The 20,951-nt window shown below is 44.6% G+C and overlaps 1 protein-coding gene across 3 annotated transcripts in view; it reads right to left on the minus strand.

Annotated features, from left to right (window-relative positions):
* ASH1L (ASH1 like histone lysine methyltransferase) overlaps positions 1-20,940 on the minus strand; it is a 58,771-nt gene extending 37,831 nt beyond the window's left edge. For 2 of the 3 annotated variants that reach the window (XM_066985888.1, XM_066985887.1), the window contains exons 1-3: positions 20,766-20,937; positions 12,560-13,079; positions 423-5,172 (exon numbers count right to left, since the gene is read on the minus strand). In XM_066985888.1, the coding sequence (XP_066841989.1) occupies positions 423-5,172; positions 12,560-12,979 (5,170 nt within the window). In that variant the 5' untranslated portion in view covers positions 12,980-13,079; positions 20,766-20,937. Of the gene's footprint in view, positions 1-422; positions 5,173-12,559; positions 13,080-20,765 lie in introns of all 3 variants that reach the window. The other variant, XR_010827087.1, reaches the window with a different exon arrangement.
* Positions 20,941-20,951: the final 11 nt, after the last annotated feature.

Here is a 20,951-nt window from a genome sequence, read left to right on the forward strand (position 1 = left end):
AGTACTAATAGCTAGTCTAAAACCAATGAACCAAACTTCAAAATAAGCAGAAAAAAGACTTTTACAGTATCAACAGCCTTGAGAAATTTTAGATAGTTAAAACTGTAAGGGAAAAACAAACAAACAAACAAAAAACTTTTCATGAGAAAGCATCCCTAGCAAAACTTTATATACTGTTATAACAAAGCAAGACAGATCTGGTGGGAAGAGGTACTTACACAGTCCCAGAAGTCTGTACCAAAAGATACGCAGAACTTTAATAGTAGAAATTTTCAAGAGCAAAAGCACTAGTAATACCGAAATTCAACGCAGAAAAACTGCCACACAGCCAAAGCTATACTTGCTTGCCTTTTCTAGGGCACATTTGCTAGAACATAAAATAGCAAGGCTCGTATGAAATGATACAATTAGAGCTCCCTTACCTGACAGAGGCTGCAGTGCCTTTTCAATAGAAGGCAATGGTTCCTTTCTAAGAGGTCGATTTAGCGAGGTGTCTTGTGCACTGAAGAGTCCAGGGCTGTCAGTTAATTTTTTACGTCCATTGGTGCTGGTAGAGTTCGTGACTCTGCAGCTGCCTATTGCACTTGTGAAAAGATTTGTGTGCTCATCATTGCTGGCTGGCTCCGAGCTGGGAGTAAATCCCCCCAGGGACAGACCTGGGGAATTTTCCGAACAGTCTATCTGTAACGGTGTCTGCAATCCCAGTGCTAACGAATTCGTCTCCGAAGGCTCTCTCCTGACCCATTGTTCATCTCTGCTTAGCAAACCCTTTGAAGGTGACAGGTGTGGACAAGACATATGACATCTGTGTTTCTCCTTGTGTTTGTACCTCTCACCAACAGCCTCCTTCCCAAATCGGTAGCGCTTCAAGGACTCCAGAACAGTTCTCGAAGAGCTATTAGCTGTTATAGTGTCCATGGAAACCTGTGGCTGTTCAGAAGTACGATGTTCTCTGTGTTTGTGGCGATGTCTATGCTTATGTTCAAGCATCCAGCCATAAGCCATTTCAGGTGGCACACTGGGGTAGGTGCTCATTGACAAGAGCGGAGTCCTACTCGTTGTGAGGAAAGCCTCCTGGCGTAAAAGTTTATGCTTCTTCTTGTGATATTTGGTGGGATTGAGAAGCAAATGGCCTGTATGCATGTAGGAAGGTGGTGGCAGTGGGGTAGTGAAAGACGGGGAAGGTGGAGGAGGATAAAGGGTTGGAGGGTACCTTCCATAATAACCTAAACCTATGGGAGCAGCTGCAAGGGGAGACGGAGAATAAGGCATGCCGTAAGAGGGATAGAACCCGGTACTGGAGAGAGGAAAGCTGAGACTATGCATAAAAGGCATTTCTGCCATAGCCTCCCGCATTTTTGGAGGCCTGCCTCTCTTTTTCTTTAAGTCAGGTTTTCTAATGTAGTGCAATGGATCTAAAGGAAAAGTAGGGTGAGTATAGAAACTATTGAAATTTATCCTAAAAATGGTAGGCAGCAAGTCTCGGGGTATAAAATGGTGACTTCTGTGGGTTATTCTAATTTCACTTAACCGACTTATTAATTCTTCTAATTCAGCTAGAAAATCTGGGTCCTGCCTGCCTCGGAGTTGAGGATACTTCTTTTTCCTTTTTCGCTTCTGCCTCTTCATTTTGTCGTAGCTAAGGTAATCGTGACTTCGGCGCTTGCACTTGTGTTTATGCTTCTCTTTGAGATTGCTTAAAACCGTGGAAGTTTCAGGCGTAATAAGGGAAACATGATCAAATGAATGCCTTTTCTTTTTTTGCCCACAAAACTTCTCCGCTCGATCCGAAGTACTGTTATTATCTGTTCCTATCCCGCTGTCACTGGGTATCGTCTCATCGCTGTGAGACTCGCTCACTGGGGAAGGAGTAGCTTCTTTCAGGGATGTCAGCTCACTCAAGTGAGAAGGAGAGTTTGGCAACAGCGTAGGTGGAGATAATCTCCTCCTTCCCTTAGCAGCTTTCTTCATTGCAAGTGTCTGAACAACACTTCCTTGTCTGGAGTGGATATGTAAATACGGCACAGAGCTGGGCTCGATAAATCCGGCGTCGCTGCTGACGGGGCTCTGTCCCCCACTCACGGCAGAAGACTGAGAACAAACGGGAGATGGAAGAATCTCGGAACTATTAGCTGCTGAAGGCAGCAAATGGGGAAGTACTTGTCCAAATGATGTCCCGGGAGTTTGCTGGGCAGACTTCTCAAGAACCGTCAAGCTGGCAGAATTGCTAGTTAAAATACCATTCAGGACAGCTTTAGGTTTCCTTCCTCTCCTTTTTCCTATATAAATTGTTCCTTTCTTGCTGACATTTATTTGCTGGCCTAATTTTGAACCAAAAGTGGCAGCAAGAGTTGACACCGTATTGTGGAGTTTAGATTGCACTTTCCCTTTGTTATTTGGTTCCACTGTACTAGAGAGAATCTGATTCAAAAGTTTCTTTCGCTTCAAAGTTTTCATTTTATTTATTTTTCGAATAATTGTTTTCATTAACTGTCCATTATTTCTCTTGGCAACTTTTCTGTCTGAGTCTACTTCCAAATCAGTCATGCTACAAATATTAGGTTTTTGGACTTCTTCTGGCCCTCGGAGCTGGTCCGTTCTCTCAAAAAAATCCCCACTTCGATGCTGATCACTTTCAGACTCTATCTTGTTTGAATTCTCTGTTCCAACAAAAGGTGCCACAGAAAGAATAGGTGGCTTCATTTTAATCGATGACCTGATCTGTCTTTTAGGTCTCCCTCTCTTTTTAGGAAAAGCTTGTCCTGATAAACTCTGTTTTAGTGAAGGAATTTCTACTTCAGGCTGCAAAATGGGAGGTTCTTGCTCTTCTTTTGACTGCACTGAGAAGACTTTTGATGCTGGGATCTTTAGAGTTCTTTTGGGGGGACCTTCCAGCTCTGGCATCTCCTTTGATTTGGGTCTTCCTCTTTTGGGTTTATACATGTCAGGTAAGAAATCATCCGACATACACAAACTTGAGGGTTGTTTGTGAGTGCTGTAGAACTTTTGAGTCTGCTTGTCAGTCTCAGTTAACAGTGCAAGAGACTGTCCATTAGCCTCATTCAGTTTTGGCAACTGATGTTTGACAAATTCGTGCTCCACGAATGTAGATGATCCTATGTTTTTCAAGAACTTGGCCTGCTCCAAATTACTGCTTGATAGTGCACTGTATGAAATGTTTTTAAAAAGCTCTGACCTTTCTAGTTCCAGACCCTTTGGAGGTCGACACGTGTTTCTTGACACCACTTTAGTCCATCGTGGTTTCCTCCCTTTTCTCTTCTTCAAAGGTTTTGATTGCTGACTAGCGCTCAGATTTTTTGCTCCTTGGCAGGATTTATCTGGTGCAGCTATTGCACCAATCTTTAGGAACTGCTTGCTACTAAACAAGCTTGTAAAACTAACTACTGAAGGGGTGACAGTAGCATGAATGCTTGTTTCAGCTGCCAAAATAGGTTTTTTCCCTAGAGAGGGACTAGTTCTTGAAGTTTCTACATAAGTAGCTTTCGAATCATTTAGATCTTTATCAGCACCTTTAAAATCGGTGCTCAGAGTATGGTTCAATGTTCTGTTTATATTCAGAAGTGTACTGTCAGGCGAAAACTGAGTTTTGCCAATCTGATCTGAAATGCCTTCTAAGAGATCAGCTGTGGAACTTAAATGCAACGTGTTAGATGCTAACTGGGAAGATGCTGTTGAGAGGTTCCTGTTTAAGGTTGTAACAGACACCGTGGGTGAAGGTGATGGGAGGTTTCCCTCTCCTACTGCACTAAACGGGGACTTTGCTGTGGATACATCTGAAGCACCTCCTGTCCGGAAGTCTGGTGAAGTGCAATATACTGGAGGCTGTTTTTCATGCTTAGATGCTTCATAAATCCCTTTTTCACTAGTTGAGTAACTGTCCTGTGGAACACAGATTCCTTCATTAAACATCTCTTTGCCCACATCAGCAATTTCCTTCCGAATTGAAAATTTTTCCAAGATACTTTCTTTACTTTGCCTCATAATATGCTTCTCAAATGTTTTGCTGGTAGTATTTTCTTTCAGTAGATCTGCAGAATCATGGCTTTCGAGGCTACCAAGGTTTGAATTGCAAGGAAGCTTAAAGGGCTCTGAGGCAGGCGTAAGAGTGTCTGCTTTCAGAGTTCCAGAGTCCTTGTTAACCAAACCCACTGGAGTGCTGATTCCTGTTGGCTTCTTTCCAGAGTCCTTGTTAACCAATCCCACCGGACTGCTAATTCCTGACATCTTCCTCCCAGAGTCCTTGTTAACTGGTCCCACTGGGCTGCCAATCCCTGGTGTCTTTCTTCCAGAGTCTTTGCTAGTGAGAACTGTCGTACTGCCATTCCCTGGCATCTTTCTCCCAGAATCCTTGCTAAGCAATCCTGTAGGACTATTTATGCCCAGCAACTTCTTCCCAGCATCCTTGTTAATCAAGCCAGCTGGAGTGCCAGTCCCTACTGCCTTCTTTACAGACTCCTTATTAGTCAATCCAGTTGGAGTGCTGATACCCGGAAATTTCCTCCCAACATCCTTGTTGATTAATCCAATTGCAGAGCTGGTCACTGGCTGTTTCTTCCCAGAGTCCTTGTTAACTGACCCAGTCGGAGTGCTGATCCCTGCCGGCCTCTTTCCAGAGTCCTTGTTGACCAATCCAATTAACGGGCCAATCCCTTGTGGCTTCTTCCCAGAGTCTTTGTTAACCAATATGGCTGCACTACCAATCCCTAATGGCTTCTTCCCTGAGTCCTTGCTAACCAATCCAACAGCAATGCCAGATCCTGGCAATTTCTTTATCAAATCTTTGTTTACTATCCCACTAGCAGTTATGGTTCCTGGTAGCTTCTTCCCAGAGTCTTTAACCAAACCAGATGCAGTTCCACTTCCGGGCTTCTTCTGCTTTGTTTTGGAAGACTTCGAAGGAGGACAAGTTGCAATAAGCTGAGCCAATTTCTCTGTTACAGTTGTTGCTCCATTAATTTGTGTTCTATCCTTTAAGTCAGAATTATGGCTACTGATAAGAGTTGGAGGAGATGACTTTATATAATCTGTCATTTCAGAGTGCAATGGGGAAACTTTCTTAGATAAAGGATTTGTTTCTACTTGTATACCTTCTTCCACATGTAATTCAACTGTTGCGACATCTCCAGCTTTCTTGTACGACTTTGAAGGGTCCTACAAGTCAATAGAAAGAGAAATTCTTTAGGAATAGAGCACAAAGACTCTGAGTGACACAGTGTCTTGCGGAGCTTATTAATACTTGCTTTTGGTAAGGTAACTGTATAACCTGAATCTATGAATTTTAAAGCAATTATATTTCAGTGGACATGTTAAGGCTTTTCTAATGTTAAGGAAAAACAAACTCACCACCAGTTCTCAATACAAACCATTTAATCTGTTCCCTAGTTATAAGAATTCTCCCACCACCCCTGAAAAAAACCAACAACCCACAACCAACCTACCAAGCCCTACTGATATTAAAACGTCTCAATCTTGTCTCGTGATACTCTCAATCAATGTAGTACCAAGTTCTCCCCAGAGAAGACTGCTAATTGTACTAAAGTAATTCAAACTATTCTCTTGTTTGTATGGGATGAGGGAGAGGGAGAAGAACGTGAAGTAAATGAAGCTTGCAAAGTTTTTTTCAGTTCTGTTCTAATCAAATTTGAAACTCTGTAAAAAAAAAAAAAAAGCGCAATATCCATTACCTCAACAAATCCTATTAGGAACCTGTCAATAATATATTTTAGTTGTTGTTTTTGAAGGACTTTCTTTTTACATATAGCTCCCAGCACATCTTTGAAATGTATGGGATCCAGTCTCTCCAACCTGGACCTAAAAATGGAAGACCGCCATCCCTTACAAGATAATTACATGCACACACTATTTGAAAACTTTATGGGATCTACTATCTCAAAGATTAAATGTACAGCAGAAGACATCAATGCCATACCTATCCATCCCTCTCCAATAAAAATAAGACAATTGCATAGTATTTCTTGTACTTAATTACAGTCAGCACTAGATTAATTACATTTTAGAAAACTGTAACTATGGTTGGCAAATATCTGATTATGCTGAAGAAAGATACAGCCTGGATTCCTCTGAAATTATTTGATAAATAGCAAACTTTGGTGAAATGAATGAGGTATTTACTCAGCAAGCTAACACCAGCATGATTTTAACAGAGGACTGCAAGCTGCATTCAGGCTCACATTATTTCCTAGAGATGGGAAGAAGTTGCTTGGGTAACACGTGTTGCCTGAGCTGTCAGAGCCTCTGCAGTGCATAAACAGGCACTCCTCATGCTGAGCTACTGCTTTTCTGCAGGGCCGGAGCCAGAGGTATGCTTCTTTCCGCCTGGCACTTACATGGAAGCTACTGAGTCAGCACGATGCACAGAGTGGTTTCAAACCTGGAATCCAACCACTGCAGCCGAGGCTCTCAGACGTACCGCAGGTGCAGGCAGACAGAGTACTGCAGATCTTCACTAAGCAGGATTAAAGCAGTCTTTCTGATCAGGGTGGAAAAGACCTTCAAGATCGTCATGTCCAACCATCAACCTGGCCTGCTGAGTCCCATCACTGAACTGTGACCCTTAGTCCCATGTCCCCATGGCTCTGAAATCCCTCCAGGGATGGTGACTCCCACTTCCCTGGACCCCCTGTTCCAATGCTTGACCACCCTTTCCAAGGGTGGTCAAACAAAACACAAAAAAGCACACAGATTCAGAGCTCTTTCTTGCAATTTTGTATTATTAAAAGTTTCTATTAAAGTGAAGGGGAGGCATCGCTGTCACTAAGGAGTATCACAAAGAGTAACTGCTGTAAAAGGATGATAAAAAATTAAACTTAAGCAGTGCACAGACATGAACTTAGGAACACTAAGGAATTTTTTGTACGGAAGGTAACAATGGAAGAAAAACATCTGAATATACTGCTCCCATACTGAGGAAATCAAGCAAGTCTCAGCTGAAGCCAGCATCTGTACAACTCCACCGGCACCAGCCATAGCCTAAGTGCTTATAAATACCAACTATAAGTATTTTTAAGGAAGTTATTTAAAAACTAGTCAAAACAGGTCACCCCATCTATCTGAGTCAAGCCTTGATCACGGGCTAGATCTTTACTAGGCTCACACTAAAATCCGTGATGGACCAGAAGCTAAATTTCACCGGCTGTTACCACCACCGCCCTATCAGCCTAAGTGTGTTTCCAGAAAACGAACAAGATATCCCCGGAGCAATATGTAACTGATCAAAGTGCTCCTTCTGGGGGAGGCTGCCGACAAGCACTGGTAGGGGTCGGATGCCTCCAAACCTGCTGCAGCACCAGAACAAAACCCACCAGTCATATTGGCTCCTGGTTTTTAGCTGCGGTGCAAAAAGACTGTGGTCCCCAGAGAACAGTTTGGCGCATAGCCCAGCTTTTCTGTGGCAGCTGCAATCTTATGTAAATTACACAGGAGCGTCACATTTCAGAAACTTCCCCCCTCAGTTCACCCACCCTTGTACTCACAAAACACAGAGCTGGGGGGGCAGGGAGCAGCCGTGGTATCCTAACGCACGGGCAACAAAAAGGTGCCAGTCCTTCATGAAATGACTTATATTGTGCAAACAATCACTGCACTGCATGGAAAGGAGTAATCTGAAGTCCACAACATATTACAGAGTGCTTTTGATGAGGACAGCACTTCAAAGCTTCAGTGGTTTGCTTGGCCATGTTCACATGCAGCTCCACAACCGTGCAGCGAGTCTCATGCCTTCGTTTTGTCCCTGGTGCGGGAAGCTTGCCTTACGTGTGGCTCAAACAGCATTTCACTTTTCTCTTCTTGTGGTTCCGCAGAGTAAAGAGCCCTATCTCACCTTCTGAAATGATGGAGTACAGTTTTATATTCGAAAAAAATTAAAGTTAAATTTTAATGGAGATAGTTTGGTGAGCACTACTAACAAATCACTCAGAAAAAGAAATCTCATGTCCCCTAGGAGTTTTGTCCCTGTAACTCGCCTAACATTTCTGCAAACAAGAACACATGCCAAGCTTCTGCTCTGATAGCTCTATGCTGCAATACGCAGAGACCGGGCCATACGAAAGTCCCAAACAATTCTTGGATTACATGCATTTCCAATTAAAAATTTGTCCTGGTTTCGGCTGAGGTAGAGTTAATTTTCTTCCTAGTGGTTGGTATGGTGCTATGTTTTGTATTTATGATGAAAACTCTTGACAACATACCAGTGGTTTCGGTACTTCTGGACAGCGCTTATGGAGCAAGGACTTCTCTGCTGGGGGGGCGCAGGGATACGGGAGGGTGCCCAGCTGGCCAACGGGATACCCGTGCCACGTGGCGTGCTGCACAGCACAAGCTGGGGGAAAGCAGGAAGAAGGGACGTTCGGAGCGATGGTGTTTGCCTTCCCAAGAACCGTTACCTGTGCTGGGCCCTGCTGGAAATGGCCAGACACCTGCCTGCCGGTGGGAAGCAGCGACTGAATCCCTTGGTTTGCTTTCCTTGGGCCCACGGCTTTTGCTTTACCTGGTGAACTGCCTTCACCTCGCTCAACCCACGAGGTCGTGCACCTTCACCTTTCCGATCCTCTCCCCCACCAGCGGCTGGTACTGAGCCGCCTCCTGGGTTAACCTGCGCGAAGGTCCTGGACCTGCTCTGCATTACTCTGCCTTTCAGATAGGAAGTTTCAGTGAGGCCCCAAGCTATTAAGAAGCTCTAGATTACATCATGACAAAACTCATTCTGCGCTTTAAAACCTAAAACATTTATTCCCGTGCAATCTTTACCTACGACTGCCTGGATTAAAACTCTGTTCAACAAAAGTCTCACCCCAAACAACTATAAAATGCGTAATTTTTCATAAAATTGCTATTATTGTTAATTTTGCACTGATCTGCATTTAAAGTTTTAAGTATCCTATGTGGACATACAGTTACTAGACTTGCATTGTTAATTAACAGGTTATAATCAATCACTGCAGAATCATCATAGCCACCAACAGCAAAAAATTGGCTCTACTTCTGGAAAAGGCATTCAGTGTTACACGACAGTGTGATTTCAGCCTTTATTATTACTAGATTATTGTTTATTATTGATACTTATTTGCAAAAAGCTTAAGAGCAGATAATCTCTTGAAAGAGATCAGCTGCTACCTAGGGAAATTTAAACTTCTCACACTAGAACGAAATTAGGAACTGCAGGAGAGCTTCCAGCTCCAAAAGCTGAAATGGTTAAAAGCAACCAGCCTGGTAACAAAAAGTGTGTTGGTTAACTCTCTTGAGAACTACCAGCAAGCAGTAAGGATTATATATAGAGAGAGAATTTTAAATATATAAATAATAAATATACATGTATATAACTACTATATAGAACGTGTAATATATAATATACCATATATAATACATATTTACTTGTTATTATTTTAGCTGCTATACTTCTGGTAAATGCCAGGCTCTAATTCAAACAAGCATTCTGAAGAATCACAAAAATTACAGTGCGTATGTAGTTGTGGCATCAACGTGTTCTACACGAGTTCCCAAAATAAAGGGTGAAACCGTGTTTTGTGTTTTTTACCACTGAGACTCTTCTAGTCTTTTCTCAAGAAAAGGTTTAACTAACTACCAGGAAAAACGTGATTTTGCGTAATTAGACAAAAAACTCATGTCTCAGATCCCGCAGAAAAGGTTCTTGGGATACCCAAAAGAAAGCAAAACATTTCTTTAGCTTTGTTATTTTTTTTTGCTCAAAAGTTTTCAGTTAGCGGCCGTGATTTCATCAGCAGACGTTCCCACAGAGCTTCCCTATGTGACCAAGGGCAACAGAAAGCACTACAGAACGCTGCACTCAGCAGTTTTACAGAGGAGTAAGAAGATGGAGCAAAAGGGCATGTTCCATCTTGCTCCACTGCTTTGCCATGAGTATTTTAGGATTTCAGCTGACTGTTACTATCACTTCTCGCCTTCCTGTTTTCAAAACCTTCAGTAATGCAACCTGGCTGTGCCGCTGTCTGTACCCACCCCGTATCCGCAGGTGAGCTGTTCAGACACCTCTCGTGTTAAAACCAGTGGAAGATTGTATTTATGTCTAGGGCTCCCATTTTCAGGCTTAGGAAAGGTGCACTAGCCATACAGCAGTGTCTGTTGGTCACAGGACAGTTTTTTTTTCGCATCAAAGAAGTCCAAGTTTCGTACTCGGTGCCAAAAACCAAATTCAGCACTGCTTCGCTACGACAGTATCTTCTAATCCTGTTCCTCTTAGCACCTGGGAATCTTTGCCATTTCTTTTCTGCCCAATTCTCTTCAGCAGGCTGTTAGCTCTCTCCCTACACACTTCTGGAAGACAAACTAAACAAACTTACCCCCTTCTGCTAACCCACTGGTCTTTGCAAGTGAGGGAAACCCTCTGTTAACAGCTGAAGACGCTGCTCAAGCTGTAGGAGTCCTTTCGGCAGCGAGCTTGAGAAAGAAGTGTAAAGGTAAAGAGATGGAAGCGCAGAGGATTTTCCTACTACTTTGATGTTTTACACTGATATTTCCAGGCAAGGAGTAACACTGCTTGTGTCGTAGTGGTTAACTGAGTACGCTACAAGTGCTAAATTGTCATTCAAGTTCTGAATTCCTCCTGTAAGTACGGACAGCCTGGCTTCACAGCTCAACAGCTCGTCACACCTTGCCCTGAGCTGGCCACGTAATTGCTTCCCCCCGCCTCCTCTCCACAGAAAGGAAAGATTAAGGGATCAATTTAATTTTCCGAAGCGTAATTTTCAGTGCTGAAGCTTGCTTTATTTCACTGCAGTAAGATAAAAGAAATCCCTCGGGTATCATATTCAAAACATGCAATAGTTTTAAACCACGTCTGCCATTTGTTTCTAGAAAGACAATTTTCATCACTTGCTAGAAATGAGTAGGATGCTGTAAACCATTGTTTCTATCAGGGGACACACGGAGTTAAAGAATTTATAAAACATTTTGGTACGATTCTACAGAGAGAGTAGGGTATCTGAAGTGAATTATCATTAGTCAGGGATTTGGAACTATTTTAAGCAAGGAGCATTTGAATCGTAGAGACAGATCTGCATTTCTCTATGCTACGCATTTAGGTTATTAACCAGACAAGCAGCAGGAGTAACTCCACTTAGAACTGCTGGAATGAAAAATCGATACCAGATCTATGACATAACATACTGACAACATAAAATCATATAAAAAAGGGTACTACTGGAAGCATGAAATATAGCTTTGAAATTTATTTAAGGGCAGAAAGGACCACTGATCATCCACTGTGACATCCATCTGAAAAGGACCAGGAACTCCACCTAACTGATTTTACCCCCCCAAATTTCTAATTTCCATTTGAAATATGATGGATCTTTTTGAGAAAAATCCAGTATACAAAGATGTCAAGGAAGAAGAATCCACGTTGTCACTGAGTTCCAACATTAATTATTCGCTCTGGTAAAAAAAAATCCCAGGGCATGATCAATTAATGGAGTGGAAAAGTTTCCATCCTTAACGGTTCAGGGCTTTGCTAAAAAGAGAGTTTTAAGCGCAAGAAGTACCTCAATTCGGACGTAAAGAGAGATCAGTGGCTGGATATTCCAGACTGCCATAGCCAAAGTATTATGTTACATACTGCACCGCTTCTGCTTGAGAATTTCCTGTATCATAGGCTGGCTAAAAAATCCCTTCTGTTGATAATGTAGAAAAGGAAAGGAAGTTGTGTGGTAGAATCTGGAAGAAGTCATTTGAGTCATCACCTGTAACATACAGCACACTTGGTCCTTAAGGGCATCGTTTATTATTTGTCCTTGAAGATGCTCTTCCTGAAGGAAAACTTAACCATGGGCATGACAGGCAAAAGAAAAAGGCTTGGGTATGTCAGAGAGACATCATCGCGGTACAAAATAAAGGAATTTTCCTTCTTTGGGTAGGCTGTACCAAGACAGAATTCACACAGGCAACCTGACCAACAGGACGCAGGCTGGAGCAATGAAATGATCTTTGGTTTAGGGGACCTTTTACCCAGGATCTGTTACATGCCGTAACAAAACACCTCTAAAATTTAGTATCTCTGCAACTACATTTGTAGGTCTTGTCATTTCTCCTGCTCTCCCCTTCTCTTATGGCTGCTGTTACTTGTTGTATCATGACGATGATGACAACAAGACATCCCCGAGGCAGGGCTACCTCTTCAGATTTGGAAAAGTTTTAAATACTATATTCAAATACCATAGAGACAAATACAGCAAATACACAGTCCGACTTCAATAGAGGAAAAAATAAAAATCTTCAACACAAGAGACTTAAGATTACACTGTTGCTTTTCAGGTTCACCTCAAGTCAACATCATTTTTCATGACTACTTAAAAAAAGGTGAAAAGCTGTGAAAGAGCAAAATCTCTCAATCAGAACTAAATCAAACCATTTCTAACTTCAGTATCAGAGGTCACATCCAAAGCAGTCAGTAGAACGTGATCATGCAGAGATGCTAAAAGCTTTTAAATGGAGTTTAAATTTACTCTGACTTGCAAAACACTTGATAAATAAAAGCACTACTCACTTGTTTTGAAGGACAATGCTCATTCTTCTCATCTGTCATCTTCCCACTCTTTGGTGCCCTTCTTGGTTGCTTGATGCTGGTTTTTATAGCAGGCCGGCACACATAATTCTCAAGGTTCTTAGGAGGCTTTTTTGTTCTCTTTGCTTGAAGACCAATCTTCAATTTCAAGTTTCCCTCTGAAAAGTTTGTTTCTTTCACTGAAAACTGTTGCTGTGCATCAGTTAGACCCTCGTTCTTCCCATTCTCAGCACTGCTCCCCTCCCGATTCTTCTTCTCACCGTCTTCTTCCTTGGTACAACTTTCTAGCTCTACTTCTCCTTTTCCCACCAGCGTGCCAATGTTTACCACAGAGGGGCTTTTCCCAGAAAACCCTTCAGAATCAGAGCCCAAGCCTAACATAGCAGTATTCCGAGGGTCCATCACAGGCGGAATATATGCCTTCGGGTAATTTTAGGGAAGATTTACAGAGATATGTTCCGCAGCAGATCTGTTCTACTACTGGCAGTCAGCATCTTTTACTCTGGAACAAGAAAATAAAGACAGAATTACACTTCAATTTTACAGCAGAAGTGAAATAAATATTCAAAATGATTAGAAAGCAATCGGATTTCAGAAAGTTCCAGAAAAGCTGTCACACAGCTGAAGTTTCAAAAACACCAACCCTTCCCGTAACCTACTACAAAATAAAATTTATCTGTAAAACCAATTTTAAATTGTAGTTGAAAAACAAAAATATATGACTATTACCATATACTTTCCAATTCACCCACAAGGCATTTTTAATTAAGGCTTTAAGACTTTTAATATAGATCATGAAAATAACTTTTTTTTTTTTTTTAAATCTGTACCCTGCTGCTTCTAGCACTGTCACCCTGCCCGAATGAAATGAACTAGTCGCAGCTAAGGAATGATGCAGATGCAGCCAATGAAACCTACGATAAAGCATGCAAAAATAAGAAACAATGTGGCTTTAATCATCTGAGCCACCAGGAAAGTTAGGCTTAACCCAAGTACTCGCTGGTTCTCAAAGACACTGCAACAGGACTTTTCACAGGACTTTTCACAATCCCAGAAGGATGGGGAAAGGGGAGAACAGCAAAAAAAATAATGTCACACTAATTTGTACTTCCAGGCGTACCGAAACAGGGAAGTCCATCCTTCTACCCATCATTGTTGCACTGTTATGTATGTATAATTAACCTGTTTGTCATAAGATAAATTATGACAAATGATACATTTGAGGGAACTTTTTCATCTCAAATTCTCTAAGAACTAAAGCAAAAGTTTACTTCAATCACCTTGCTACTGCAAGGCTTCCTGGTCCCCGGCTGGCAGACTGCTCGAGCAGCGTGCCAGCACCACCTCCTGTGCTTGCACACAGACCACCGCAGAGCCAGAAGCTATTTCCCCCGCCGCCAAAGAACAAACCAACTCCGCGCACCCCGTTACATTTTCATCCACAAAACCAAAAAAGCATCGTAGAAAGCATCCGCGGAGGGCACAAACACGGCGCATCGATGACTGCCGGCTGGGACAAATCGCAGGTCTGTGTGCGTGGGCCAAGCTAAAAGCACGCCTTGCACCATGACCTGACATTTGGAGAGAGCGATGTAAGAAAAGGGACCCGAGCGCCGGCCGCAGAGTGGGGGCTTGGATGAGCACGAGGGCAGGAGGAGCACAGCCCCTGGTGCAACGCGACGACGGCACAAGGGCGGACGCGGCCTCACGGCACGCCGAGCGAGCGCACAGTCGTTCTGCTGCTGCTCTGGCAATACGCCGTCCACCTGCTCGCCCACCCCGTGGATGTAACACGTGGTACCCCAGATCAACCCCCTCAGCCTTAGCAGCCCCTCAGGGAAAGGCTCTCCCTTCGGAGACTCCAGGGGCTGAAAGTCAACCAAGCCAGCAGGCGGCCTTTGTTACCTTTGGGGCATTGTAAGCAGATCGTCTTTAAATACCTTAATCGTTTTTGAAGATGCAAATATACAAGGAGCAGGCCTGAAAAAACCATCAACGTACTGAAAAGAGCACCACAGGAACTAAAGCAACATGATCTCCTGTTCTTATTTTCTATAGGATTAAGGTAAACCAGCACGATCGTGGAATCGTGGGATGGTTTGGGTTAGAAGGGACCTTCAATATCATCTGGTTCCAAGCCCCCCGCCATGGGCAGGGAAACGATGAAATGAGCACAACGATCCGTTCCTATTTTCTACATGATTAAGGTTGAACTGTAACAATGCCACGAGAAGATTTTCGTGGTTTCAGTGAGCTCCAAAATGAGTTTCAACGGTCGCAGAGAGCTCGGCAGACCCCTCGGACACACGGCCTCCTGGGGGCTCAGCCCACCGGCACGCAACCAACAGGGTCCAGAGCCACCGGCCATATGGCCCACGGGCCTCCTGTCGGAGTCAGGAGGTGACACTGGGAGGTGGCTCACCGAGCACTGAAGTACAGAGGAGACAGGAGCAGGGGTGTGTAAAGTGGCCCCGAGGAGGACAACGGCGGCTGCAGCAGGCATAGACTGGAAGTCAGACACCAGAATTATGGGGGGCAGAACACAAAATGGAAATCGCCACAAAGCTGGGCTTCACCAGCTGCACTCTCAGAGAAAAATGACTTATTTCCGTGTTATTAAAAGGGATTTCTGTTTACAGCTATGACTTTTTAACTAAGGACATCCCCCCCCCCAAAAAACCAAAAATGGTATCGTTGCTCAGAAGACCAGAGGTAATTAGACAAAATCTCCATTTTACAGCCAGAAATAAAAATAAAAAATCAACAGAGGAGCACTAGAAAGCAAGCTGGGGACAGCTCCCAGGCCAAGGCCCAACGTTCAGGCCACTAGGCTACCTCAGATCAAGGGAAACGGGATTTTCTCCTACATGCTGATGAACAAAGGAAAACCGGCCAACAGTATGGTAATTCTAAGCCAGGACATGAATTTTTATTATTCGTATTAAGGAAAAGGAGGGAATCCACCAGCCAAGGCAAGTCTCACGTCTACATTCACACATACGTTTCCTTCTCTAGTCCGGTAACTATTGTCCACAACAGCCACAAACCTTCAGTCATTTTCTTACAATTATAATTAATTAATTAGCTTAGAATCTGAAACCAAATCAAACTGAAACACCACCATACAGCACTGCTGCATCTGGCTCCGTATTTACTTAATAGTGAGGCTTTGAGGAGGAGGAGGATCACACTCGTGCTGCAAACCGCGAGACCAAGACAACGTTCAGACTCCAAGGCTGAAGGGAGAAGGGGGCTAAAACCTCAGTGCGTGGCAATGCCGCATCAGTCACCACCCAAGAAACAAAGTCACAAAATTGATGACTCTCATAAACATGTGGCAGGCCATTTTATTTATCCATTAATTCCTCTCTAAACGGACAACAAAAATGCTAATCCCGGACCTAATCATCGTGTTGCCTTGATCACTGTAATCTTCTTCTCTCAGACTCTCCAATTACCCTACGCTAATTCATAGCAAACGTGTCTGCCAATTTGATCATTTTCATAACCACGATGAGCAGATCTCATCTCTTTGAATTCCAATAATGTTTTTTTCTTCCCTACCTCAATACAAGCTTCCTGTCATTGTCTTCAAGGTGTGCACAGCTGGACCTTGGGTCTTGAGTTGTCCCCCTGCCTTAGTGCTTTCTGTTTCGCTAGTGATAACCATGGCATGTGTTCTTTTTTGGTTGTTTTTTCCCCTTTTCCTAAGAAACTACAGTTTCTGCAGTACTCTTCACGCCTGGGCTGGTTGACTTGTACCAGCCTATAGGATCTTCTTGCAGGTCGTGCCTTAAGATCTCCCTGTGGATGTCACGGAACCAAGCAGCAAAATGCCAACAGCCACAGTTGGAGCCATGGCAGAGAGGAACCTCGGGAGGTTCAACAAGGGATCAGCTCCGGAGGCCCCTTCCAACCTCAACCACTCGGTGGTTCTGTGACACTTCCACGGCGGCTATAAAAGCTTGTAATGAATTTACCCCGAAAACTCTGACAAATTGGTACTTTTGAGACAAAAGTGTGATATAACGTACGTATCTGTGTCTTCCCTTTCCACATTTGTTCCACTAACGTGCAAAGACTGTTTTTTATTATGCTAAAGGCTTCTTCAGGTCAGAAAAAACAGACTATCGACTTACAAAGCACCTGCTTCGATGATGCCGACCCCTGGAAGACATCTCTGCACGTCCTGCGCTACCAGGAGCTTTCCAAGAAAAGTAGCATATCCCGTCCGGTGTGCCCCAGAAGATTCACGTGGAATTAAAGCAGTGAAGCCTGACTGCCCATGCCCACAATTAAGTATTTGTTAAACTTGCAAGCTGTCATTTAACCACACCGCTTCTTAACTTCCAGGGCTAGGAAGTACCGCCACCGCCAAGCAGCACGGCATTCTGCACCAGGCCAAGAGCTCTGCTCAACAATTCCCTTCCCACTGCTCGTGTTCTGCAGGTCTCTCCACAGCAACACCCACGTCTCTGCTGTAAAGCCTCAGCGTGATGAAACAAACTGCCATGTCCCACTCTACTCCAAGACCTAATCCGCATCTGCCAACAACTTCCTTCCATGGGATCAGAGGCTAATGCCAAGTTTGCTAGATTACAAACTCTCCAGGATCAAATCTCTCTATGGCCCAAACAATGATGAAGACCCAGCCTACCCATCTCCCTAAACGAACTCCCCTAAATGCCTACCCATCTCCCTAAACGAACTTCCAGGCCCTCACCCAGCAGGTTCTGTAGATCTCAAATCACTCCTGTAATCGCTGCTCACCACAAAAGATTCAGTAAGAAGCATTTTAACATCCCTTTTGACACGTGTCCCTAGAACTAAAGGGTGTGCATTAATGACGTTTCTAATTTCGTATACAATTTTAATTCCTGTTATTCCTTCTTATTCCCTTGTTGACACATCCGAAGCCCTTTGTGCCTGTTAGCCATTAGGATTTCGGTTCTCCAGACTCCCTACTCTTCCAGAAAAAATGCCAAGAGTCGGCTTCTACCGTCAGCTCCTAGATACGCTCCCCCCCCCCAAGTTATAATAAATTATTTTTTTTTCCTCTGCCATCTTAATTTCTGTTATTCTTATGCTGATGTGAATGTATTGTGATTTTATATTTGAAAGATGTTTTCTTTTGGCTCTTTCCATTGCCTCTGTTCCAGAGGACATGTAAAAAATTCAGCTGCCAGAATCAAAAATTTGAAATCCCACAATATTTCTAATATCTGTATGGCCTCCCACAAGTCCTTCTCATATGCCTTCCATGAATTCTTTTTTCTGCTACTTAAGAAAGCTGCTACACTCAGAAGTTCCTTCTCAAAAGGAGAATAAAATGTCATAAAAAAAACACAAAAAACTATATTCCTCCACATCACGTACCCCGAGAAGCAACACGGATCACTGGAAGTCACTGAAACAGAACTTCAAGGACCTGGGATTACCTCTGTGAGTATTTTATAAAAGTTCAGAGATGGAGACACTTGCCAGAAATAAAATGACTTTGTTTGTTTGTTTGTTTTAAATACGAAGTGACAAATATTTTACAATTATAATCTGTTGGATGTGTTTTTGACAGGCATAAAACAACAGAGCCCCTGTCTTGTCAGGAATGAATATTCTGCAAACTTGTCAGTGGCAAAGACAGTGGGGACCTCGTGCTGGAACGGCCAGCGGTGGCGGGACGTGCATTTTGTAGGAAGAAACGAGTGCAGACACGAGGGCACTTCACAAGGATGTTCTAGCGGGAGAACAACTCTGTAAGGAGATAGAGGATTTCTTTTGATTTCCTAACTGAAGAGTTTGGAAACACAAAATTGAATTTTGACCCGCCTGATAATTTGGTTGTTTTGCTGCTGATATGCAAATTAATTTGTAATTGCTGAACGCTGCATACATTTCGCCTTGTACTGTTTGTCCCAACATTGGCCAATACTGATTGCCTCGAAAAAGTATGAAAACCAAACGGACAAAGTATGCTGTGATAATCCCCCTACAATATTCTCCTAGCCCCTAAATTTGTGATTCAGGAGCTTCCCGAGAGGTACATCTCTGCGTCTAATGCCTTTCAATTTTTTTTTCTGAACTCCAACTTGTCATTTATACCCACGTAGTAAAAAATAACGTTAAGGACATAGTAAGCCAGTATTTTGCCTTGAACCCAAGACATACTGCCTTTGGTTATGCCAAAAAGCCACTGCTAGGACGCTCACACAAACCACGTGAGCCATGCTGCCCAACAGGTAAGGCTGTGATACAGGAAATTAGAAACAAATAAAGATTTTGTTTTCACAGAACAACCACACTAGATCTGCATATTGGATTTTTTTTTTCTAAGCTGTGAAATGAACACAGGATTTCACTGGGGTGGAAGAGATGTGTCCACAATGGCAGAAGCCCACTTCTTGCCACTGGCAGCGCAGCAATTTAACAAGTCAACAGTCCATATGACAACAACACCTATTTCAAAATAACCACCATTTAATTGTACATGCTGCCTCCGTTTTTCTCTTCTGACATCAGCATTACAGCTTGTATCAATAAGCCTGTATCTTGCACCAAGTGTTGAAACTGCTCTTGGTATCCTCAAGGACAGTTTAAACTTCTAAAAACAACTGAAAACAAGTTTCTTCTTTTTGTAAACTATGACTTAAATTGTTTTGCTGTTCATTAGCGCTTAAACATTAACTATTTTTCAGATGACTGTTGATTGCTTGTAGCAATCAAATGTAACTGGAATCCAAAAAGTTGGGATAATTTTGTTTTTGAAAGCAAGATGCATGAGAGCCCTCCCTGCCAGTCTGCCTTTACTTTTATAGAGTTTAGTATAGAGTTTAGGAAAAGCTACTGAAGCTTTCATTTTCGAGTAAGAATGCTTCTTAAGAACTCAAGTAGGCAAACAGATGATGATTTTAGAGCCCATCTCTACCCATATGTTCAACCAGCTGCTAGAACAACTCCATTCACACGGAGGCGGAAACACCAGGGATGGTCTCCAGGTCCTCATGGATGACCATGCGAAACACAAAGCGTTCAGGATTAACCCCCAAAATCTTACACGCTCCCACATTCACAGAAAGCACTGCTTTTGCAGGTGCAATCTACGGTAACACAAGGAAGACAGCCCAAACAAATAACACGAGATGCAAAAAGGCATGCTGTTCTTGAGAATGAAAACTAAGTGTATGTAAACGTATGGCCATAAAGTCAAAGAAAATTTATTTAACCACACATGCAGCAGGGCCAGCTCCCCCAAACTCTACTGACAAGACTGGAAAGCCAGTGCAAGATCCCACTGCCTCGTTTCTCTGACCTGCTCCTGATAACGCACAACTACCAAGAGTGCGAATCTATGTCCTGAGGCCATCGCATGGAACCCACGCTCCAAGTTGTTTCCAGTTCTCTGCTAAGTAATTAACGGGGTGAAGGAACCACAAAACCAAGGGTGCAAAGCAGAAGCTACAAACTCCGGGGATTATCTAATACAAAGAAAAGGATAGCAACACGGTTTGGCTTCTGGTCTGACAACCGAGTCAAGCTGAGGACCCACCAAATCCCAGATTACCGGCCGGGAAACTAAACGAGATTAAAACCGCAACGGAAGGGAAATTTTGTGAGTATGATTTGGGGCGGGGGGGGGAGGCCCGCAAGCAGAGGAGCCCACCCGAACCAGCCGGCATCCCGACGAGCGGAAAGCCGCCTACTCCGCGAAAGGCGACTCGGGGAGAGCCCAGCGGGGCCCGGCTGCCGAGGGGGCTCCCCGGGAACCGGCTGCCGCCCCCCGGGCCCAGCTGTCAGGCGGCACCGCGCCCCCCGCCCGGCCCGGCCCCACGCGGGGGCACGGCCGGCGGCCTCCCCCACCCCCCCCCGAGGGGCTCCGGACGCACCGCGGGCACCCCGGGCCCCGCTCCTGTCACCGGGGAGCCTCCCCCGCCGCGTCCCGGCCCGGCCGCCGGGGATCCCCCACCACCGCCGCCGCCGCCGCCGCCTCGGCAGGCCGCGCCGCCGGGGCTGCCCCGAGCCCGCCGGCAGGGCCGCGGCGGGGGTGCGGGGCGGCGCGGCCTGGGCGCCGGTGCGCGGCGGGGCGGCCCCGCGGCGGCTCCCGGCCGGGCTCCCCTCCCCCCGGGCTCCGGGCCTGAGGCGGTCCCGGTCCCCGCCCGCCGCCCGCTCGCTCGCCCGCCCGCCCGCTCCTCACCGTGTCAGCGACAACGCGGCCGAGGCCGAGGCCGGGCTCCTCCGCGCCGCATCCTCCCGGCCGCCCAGCGCGGACGGGGCCAGGGCGGGACCCGGACCGAGCGGCCGCCGCTCCGGCCCTGCTCCGAGCCGAGGCAGCGACACCAAAATGGCGGCGGCTCCTGCTCCTCCGCGAGAGAGCGCCCGG

Source organism: Anser cygnoides, chromosome 33 (genome assembly GCF_040182565.1).
Source record: "Anser cygnoides isolate HZ-2024a breed goose chromosome 33, Taihu_goose_T2T_genome, whole genome shotgun sequence".
Lineage (NCBI taxonomy): Eukaryota > Metazoa > Chordata > Aves > Anseriformes > Anatidae > Anser > Anser cygnoides.